The sequence below is a fragment of the Pyxicephalus adspersus genome, chromosome 2 (assembly GCF_032062135.1).
Source record: "Pyxicephalus adspersus chromosome 2, UCB_Pads_2.0, whole genome shotgun sequence".
NCBI lineage: Eukaryota > Metazoa > Chordata > Amphibia > Anura > Pyxicephalidae > Pyxicephalus > Pyxicephalus adspersus.
In genome coordinates this window covers 23,606,297-23,615,260 of record NC_092859.1, presented here as the reverse complement: position 1 = coordinate 23,615,260, position 8,964 = coordinate 23,606,297, and the positions used below count along the sequence as shown (strand labels likewise).

At 43.0% G+C, this 8,964-nt stretch overlaps 1 protein-coding gene across 1 annotated transcript in view; it reads right to left on the bottom strand.

Annotated features, from left to right (window-relative positions):
- The window catches only part of LOC140322367 (E3 ubiquitin/ISG15 ligase TRIM25-like), a 13,378-nt gene that overhangs the window by 1,357 nt on the left and 3,057 nt on the right, over positions 1-8,964 (bottom strand). The window contains exon 2 of the mRNA XM_072398940.1: positions 17-146. Coding sequence (XP_072255041.1) covers positions 17-146 — 130 coding nt within the window. The remainder of the gene's footprint in view (positions 1-16; positions 147-8,964) is intronic.

Genomic DNA, 8,964 nt, shown 5'->3' with positions numbered 1-8,964 from the left:
ATTTTACAGCCGGTACCGGAGCATGAATACAATAAGTACAGAGGACCCCGGACTCCTCCTGACCTGGCTGAGCAGACAGAAAATTCTCCACTATGTTACACAGGGTTATGTTCCTCTGTAGCGCAGGCCGCTCCTGAAACTCTTCTCTGCATCCAGGACAAGAATATCCTCCAGACCCTTCCTGTGTATCCAGAACACGATCAATACAGACCCGGCAGAAGTTGTGTCCACATCTCAGCGCAGGTGAATCAACATTCTGAGACTTTAAACTCTCACACTATGCTTTTACAACAGCTACTGATGCACCAGGACAACCTGGAGAAATGTAATAGACAAAATAATATTTGGTTAAGGGGTCTTACGTAAGATATCACTCCACCAGAACTTCACGCTGCTGCAACTGCGATCTTTAATTCAATTCTTCACTTAGCACCAGATTCTATGATTGAATGGGACCGCATACACTTTGCACTGGGTCCTAAAAGCCAAGATCCATCCTGGCTGCAGGATGTCATATGTAGGGTCCACTTGTTTGAGGTCAAGGAATCCATCATGCGGGCAGCAAGGAGGCAAGAGCCTATCACTTTTCAAGGCTGTGAGATACAACTACTACAGGACTTGTCTTGACACACGCTAATGTTGTGCAAAGCCTTGAAGCCAGGAAATCTCTTACCGGTGGGGTTTCCTATTCCAACTCAACATGCAAAAAAATGGGAAGACCGCAATCTTTTGTTCTGCATCGGATCTACCTTCACTACTGGCTAGCTTCAACTTACCTACAGTATCCATACCAGATTGGCCAGGGACGCCATGTCTTCTCATGGCACGGCAAGCTCCACCGGACTGATGGCCCGGACTGATTCTCCTTCTGAAGGTGTTGTTCCTCTTCTTTTATGTCTACTCAAGGACCTTCACTGTGTTGTGTTTCAAAGTGGAATTTTTCATTGTACCCCGAGAGACGCTTGGCCCACCCCACCCTTTACTTGACTTATGTTTCGTTGCCCTGCTGGTTTTAAATATGCAGGTTGCTAAACTGCTGTTCACATGCTGCTGTTTTTTAGTAGCATATAATACTACTGTTCTGTTTTGCACAATACTTTAAAGTGATCCGGGTTCTGGCCGGTCCAGAAATTACTGATTTACTGTGAGATCTACTTTTACTGACCCATGAATATTTAAATATTTGTTGTTTGAATGATATGATGTTGTTGTGATTACATTGTCTTATTGTTAACATTTGCACTTGGTCACGAGTGGGGGCCACCCATGCCATTGCAGAGTTTTTCTTCCCCACCTAGGCATCTCAGGTTATATGACACTGTTAGGTGCCTTAATTACCCTAAGAAACCCCACCCCTTCCCCAAGCCCTTTTGCTTCCGGCCCCTGGGACCTATCGTCCCACTTCCTACTGCCCACTCACCCCTCTTTAGACCCCACCCTCCAAGACCCATACAAGAACGAAAATATCTTGTGGCAATTTATGTGCTTATTTATGGATCGCATTAAATTGTTGGCATTTAATGTTAAGGGACTGAATCTACCTGAAAAACGTTCGGCATTGTTGGGTGAACTGACTAGGCTTCGGGTCTAGGTGGTGCTACTCTAGGAAACTCATTTTAAGCAAGATAAAATTCCTAAACTCTTTAATAAGAAGTACCGGGACTGGTTATCATTGTGGCTCGGTGGACTCTAGGAGCGTCGATCCTGATGTCTGGCTCAATGTCCTGGCATTTTATTGACATGTATAAGGATTCAGCGAGCAGAATGTTGTTTGTGAAGGGGATTCTGGAAGAATGACTGGGAGAATTCACAGAGGGCCTGTTGCTCTGTGGGGGAGACTTTAACTTTGCCCCTGATCCTGAAATGGATACATCCGATGTGGCACTGCCTTCCTGAGCCAGATCACCAGACCAGTTGAAACACTTTATGCAACAACATCAATTGGTGGATGTCTGGCGGATTGTGAACCCTAATAGAAGAGATTACACGTTTTACTCCCACCCGCACCGGATGTATTCTACAATGGATAATTTTTGGTTTAGGCACGCTGATCTAGTGCAGGTTCTGAAATGCAGCATAGGGAACATTGCGTTCTTAGACCATGCACCGGTACTGCTCACCCTGACCCTGGAATATGCCTCCCCTAAATCTTGGCATTGAAAGCTGAATGAGGCCCTTCTCTCTGACCCGGTGGTGGTTGTTGAGTTGACCTCTGAAATGAAAGGTTATTTTGAGAGAAATGTTCTGCAACCACGGTTTGGGAAGCGCATAAGGCAATAATGAGAGGGCTGCTCATAAAGCATGTCTCTAGGATTAACCTCCCTAGCTGTAACCCCGAGTGTGACTCGGGGTTAGAAAAAAGTTGCTAAAAGTGGAAACCCTAAGTCACACTCGGGGTAGGTAAACCTATGGGAAGATTAGTAAATAGAGCGCTTACCTAATCCACCGGCGTCCCGCACCATCCATCACCGCAATCTCTGTCTTCTTTTTTCTTCCTCTGGCCGGCTTCAGCACACAATGAGTCACCAGGGAGTTCCCGGTGACGTCGGTGCGTGTGTATGTTGCCGGCGGGGTGGGAAATTCAAAATCTATTTGTATTGCATTCAATACAAAATAACTGTATTGAATGCAATACATTGGATTTATATGTGTAAAAGCAGTACATTGTTTTCAAGAACATTTATTTTACAGTATATATAATAGTATGAATTACTTTTTATGAATTTTTTTAAATATATAGATTTTTTAATTTATTCAATTTATTGTTTTTACATGATTTTGTGTTTCAAACTTTATTATACTCATACTATTATATTGTACTGTAAAATAAATTTTCATGAAAAACGCTTTTAGACATATAAAACCGGAATGAAATGAACCGCTAGGGAGGTTAAGAGGGAAAACCAAGCAGAGATCTCATCCACTCCTAAACAACTGCAGGAGCTAGAGGCTACATAAACGTAAGTTAGATCAGTGTTTTTCAACTTTTTTTGAGCCACGGCACATTTTTTTACATTGAAAAAATCCTGCGGCACACCACAAATCAAAAATGTTACAAAATGACACTCTGTAGCTAATTCTTTTGTCTCTAAGAATAAACAAGAAAACTGTTACCTACTGCCACCCACTGACATGGAAGAGTATTACATTACTCTGCCAGTCACTACAGCACAGACACTCGACAATGGTAATTAGATAATTTCCCACGGTACACCTAAAGATCTCTCATGGCACACTAGTGTGCCGCGGCACAGTGGTTGAAAATCACTGAGTTAGATAAACAGGTGGATGTAGAGCTGACCATACTACGACAAAAACTAGCCTCATTATGTCTGGGTAAAGCTAGAGCAGTGCTTAGTAAATGTCACAGGTCCTCAAATGAGTTTGGTGATAAATGTGGAAGGCTACTGGCTAGGGAACTGCGAGGACTATGGACACGTACAAACATTCCCTTCTTGTCCACTACTATGGGGGAAAATATTTACCAGGTTAAGAAGATTGCGGCAAAATTTAGGGATTATTATGCATCTCTGTATAATCTGCGACAACCCCACCTGACTGTGGATACACAAAACTATAATCTAGGGCGAATTAAGCGATATCTAGAGGGGCTAAATTTACCTAGATTACCTCACTCTGCTTTGCTGGATCTGGAGGCTCCATTCATGGCAGAGGAGTTTAAGGCGGCTATAAAACAAACCAAAACTGGGATGGCTTTTCGCTTCCTTATTATAAAAACATTTGCAGCAGAGTTGGCGCCACATTTTGTAGCCTCTTTTAACTCACTGACCAGGGACAGTACATTACCAAACGACACTCTTCGGGCACTTAAGGCAGATAAAGACCTTCGCTCTTTAACCAGATCCTAAACTATTCACCAAGATCTTAGCCAACACATTTCAAAAGCATATCCATAACCTAGTACATTTTGATCAGGTAGGGTTTATGCCCTCTAGGGAGGCTCGAGATAATACTTCCCGGACCATTATTGGATACACGCAGCTGGGTTCACTGGTAAACCTTCTGGATTGATTTCAACCAATGCAGAAAAAACCTTTGACAGAGTTGATTGGGATTTTATGTTAGCCACACTTCAGGCTTTGGGAGTGGGAAATAACTTGATGGAATGGATTAAGGCCATATACTCCTCCCCTTCTGCATCAGTGAGAGTAATTAGAGAAGTGTCGACCCCCTTTACCAACATTACCAATGACAGCAGATCGGGTTGCCCCTTGTCTCCACCTATTTTTATTATATCTCTGGAACCATTACTCACAGCAAAACGTTCTAACCCAGATATACAGTATAGGTCCTTCTTCTACATGGTCGTGGACATAAGGTGGAAGCTTATGCAGATAACCTATTATTTGTTAATATTACTCCAGTAACCTCTCTTCTAAACCTCATTCGGACCATTCAGGAATATGGCACTGTGCCTAATTTCAAAATTTATTATTCTAAGTTGGCGGCTCGCAACATCTCCCTGCCCCAGGTTCTTTGCGCCCAATTTTCGCCCTCCTTCTCCTTCAAATGGGACAAAAAGGCAAAAAGGTATTGGGCTAAGGGCCCCAATACTTGTCACCATCACACAAGGGAGTGCGGGGGGGGGCTAGAAGTTCCCAATATATCATTGTACTACATGGCTGCCCATATGGTCTGGATTCTAGATTGGTTCAGACATGTGGAACATAAACATGGGTAGGAGTTGAACAATCATATATCTCCATGCCTCTTACGGTGGTCCCAAGGCTACCGAAGTTGTCTCAAGATGTCTTGAGAACTCACCTTTTAAACTCTGCCACGTAGAAGGCATGTCAGAGACCTCTGTTTAGACCTAATTTGTTTCCATGGCCCTCACCTTTGCTACTAATTTTAGGCAACCCTTTATTTCCCCCAGGCCTAGCGAACAGGAGGTTTGTTAAGTTGCGGGAGCGGGGGGTACAGTGGGCAGAGCATTTTGTTCATCAGGGTCACTGGGTGACGAAGTAGATGTTGATGGGTGGCACTGGTAGATAGAAATTAGATTCAAGTCCCACCCCTCTACAGAAATAGCCGTGGGAAAATGCTGTTTGAGAAGTCATGTGCTGGGAGTGGCTTGACCAGACACTCTCTTTCAGTATTGTATTCTGAACTGAATGCTGCCTCTGAAAATTTTACACCTGCATACTCCAGGGGTGGGAAGGCCTCCAGGCATGGGAAGCAGAACTCGGGTACACAATAGAGGCCGAACAGAAGGCAAAGTTACTTACCTTGGTACATGGGTCATCTGTAAGTAGTAGATATCAGGAGTTGAGTTTTAAAATCCTGTCCAGGTGGTAAAGGGGTATATAGATTATGCAGTTTTTTTCCTGAGGAAACTGATAGGAATAGGTTTTGTGAACAGGCGAGAGGTACTATGCTCCATATCTTTTGGGCATGTCCTTTATTGCACCCCTTTTTGGAGCATGTGAGGTCCCTCATGCAGAGAGTCACCACCCACAATATACCATGGGATCCAGGTTTTTTTCTGGTACACCACAATGTAATTCCGGAAAAGGCATATAAAAGGTCTATTCTTCAACATCTTATCGTGGCTGCCAATTTGTGTATTATTCCAAATTACACATTAAACAATAGACCTGCACATTAAACAAGATAGGTAGTTTTGTGAAAAAAATGAAGCCTTTGCCATTTTCTGGTAGTTTCTGATCAACTCTGTAGCTCTGTTCTCTGCAGTGCACACCTGCCCTAATAAGGAAGCTTAAGTAGACTGTCGGACCTTAAGTTTGTGACCCATGACTAGGTTAGTCTGTATTCTCATGCACTAGATTTTTATCTGTATTGCATTGGATCAACGGTCCGTGGGCCACGTCCGGCCTTCTCTGCTCTCTCTCCTCATTGTCTTGCTCCCCCCCACCTTGTACTGAGAAATTATCCCAGCAGCATGAGATTGCAATAGATCGATCAACCTACGGGCCATGGGCCACATCCTGCCCTTTCCTCATTCCCTCTCTGCTCGTTGTCTTGCGGGGATGGCACGTTCGCATCTCCTATGTTAATCTATGACAAGGGTGCCCACACTACAGCCTGCGGGTCACATCCGGCCTGCTGAGCTGCCAGATCCGGCCTTCTCCTCGTTCCCTCTCTGCTCATTGTCTTGCAGTGGATGGTGCGCTTACATCTCCTAAATTCCTCTATGAGATTGTGATACCAGGAGAGGGAGGGAGTGGGCGTGTCCTATAGACCTGCCAATCAGCTGTGTCTGCTCCCCACCCACTTTGTACTGTGAGATAATCCCAGCAGCAGCTTGAGAGCTGTGTCTGTGTCCATGCAGCTGTCATCATCCCTATGTACAAATCATCATATCTCCTACACTGCGTGTCATAGAAATGTGATATTTTCAGGGTACACGGGGGACCTTAAGATCTGCTACTAAACCATAAGCAGGAGAATAGTGGGGATGTAGTGAATTTTAATGCAAAGGAAGTCTGGAACAGGCAAAGTCACAAGTATATGACTGTCAAAGCAGAAGGTAATAGCAATGGCAATTTCAGTGGGTGAGATAATGTGACCACATAGGGTGGCAGTGGGCACCTCCATACACTTCGGGGTATCAGCCAAGAGCTGTGACACCTTATATTCTATGCAAGACTTTGTAGGCCGCTGGGCATGGCTTGTGCAAGAGAGGAGATCAAACAAATATAATAGGGAAGATCATTCCATTTCATGATCATCAGCCATGTATATAATAATAATTTCATCTACTAAGCAAACTGTTTGCACCAGTGAATATAAAATCATTTGAACTTACAAGATGAAGGTAGTTTTGCATTCTGCAGACATTTCCCTGGCTACATTGTCTACTGTGCAGAGCATCTGTCCCAAATCACAGTAAAATCTAAAGTGTCATCTGGTGTCCAATGCAAGGGGTAGTAGAGACATATTTTGGCCCAGCCACGAGATGTTGTTAGGGATCAAATTGCAAGGTGATCAGGGGTCAGGGATGAACTTTACAAATACATTATCATCGTACACCTAAAAGGTATGTGCCACAATCCCTTGAAGGTCATCAGCATCCTAGGTGTCAAACTTTTTGGGCTTATGAATAATTTCCTTGTGGGGTTCAATCAGGTAGGCGCACAGGGAGACTGCAATGGTTTCAATTGAAAGTCATCTAAACTGACACATTATGCCCTCTGGAAGAATGTCCCACATTTTTCGATACTTACCCTTTCCAAAAATCTTCAGGCGGATCACAAGGCACCCAGGGTCCTTTTTGTCTAATATACATCAGTAGGTGATAAAACATTACACAATGAGTGCAGGGCACCATATAAATACCCTATCGGTGTACAGGTCCATAATTCCCAGGATTAACAATATATCCAGTATGTGTAAGACATAAAACCCCTATCAGGTTTTTTTACTGTCTGTTAGGCTACGTACACACGTGCAATAAGAATCCCTAGAAAATGAATGATTAATAACCGATGAATGAATATGCACGAATATTTTGAACGATCGTATTGTGCACAATTCTGTACAATCTGTAACGATACGATCATTCAAACATTATCCATCAATAATGTACACACACTAGATACGATCGTTTGAATGATGCAGGAAGTGACATGAAAAGGAGAAAGTGTACTGCAGAACCATCCATGATCACCTAACGACCGTACACACAATAGATAGTGAACGATCGTCGCCCAATCGGATCCACCGGGACAGTCGTTCGTTCCCAGTGACATTCTTTGTTCATCATCGTCGTTGGCCTGTCGTCCATTTTTTGGTTAACAATTTTTGGACAATCAGTCATTATTCATTCATTTTCAATGATAATTATTGCACATGTATGAAGCCTTACTGTTAGGAAGATTTATGGTGTTTTTTTTACAACTGAAAACCAAACTCTCTAGATTTCTTCTAACTAGAAGGATAAGGGGAAACCTTCCCAATGGGATGCAAAAAAACTTTAAAATAAAGGAAACAGATCTGGATTTTTTTCTCTGTTTTTGACACTATTAATCACCCTCTTCTACTCGGATCAGACACTCTTTCGGTATTGATGACACTGCCCCCTTTTTATTTGATCACTCCTTCCATATTTCTTTCGGTGATAGCTCTTTCTCTCCAATTTCCTCCTTTGTTGGTATTCGGTAAGTCCTTGGACCTGCTCTCTTTTCTTTATACACTTTATCCCTTTGATCTATAATACCTTTTGTATGCAGATGACACAAGCATGTACCTGTTTACCCCGACTTGTTTCTGTATCATAAATGGTGCAGCCAAACCTATCTACTCTTCCTACTTCCCCTTATCCGATTTTTTTTTTTGCAAATCTTTACGCTGGCTTCTGTTTCTTCTCAGACTTTCTTCTTCTCAAACTGTACTTTGCTTTTTAATTTCTTCACTGCTCTTGTTCTACCTGCATTTTGGATCTCATACACCCTATCTGCTCTCCAAAGACCTTCTGATGACATCCACACTCATAACCTCCTCCCATGTTTAACTCCAAGACTTCTCTAGAGCTGCTCCCATTCTCTGGAACTCCTTTCCTCATCCTATTAGGCTTGCTCCTACCTTCTTCACCGGTGTTTCTTAACCAGGGTTCCTGTTGAGCTTGCTAGGGTTCCTTGAGGAATGAGCAATACGCGCATCTCAGGTCAGTTTAAATGAACCCCAGTGAACTTATTGTCTATCTGTAAGGGTGTCATTCTTCTCCATAGCCAGCAATGTAGGAGACATTCTTCCCACTGACCACCACACTCGTGTACTATGAGCTCTGGATTTTATATAGTATTTATAGCAGGGGTTCTCTGGAGACTTTACATTACTAGACATTTAAACGAGTTAAAAACATTAAAAGGGCTGTTCTACACATTTAAAAAGCTCTTAAATCGCTCATCTCTCACTTAACCCATCAATAATTAGCCACCATTCCATACACCTCACCTATTGTGCACTACTTTCCCCCACCTC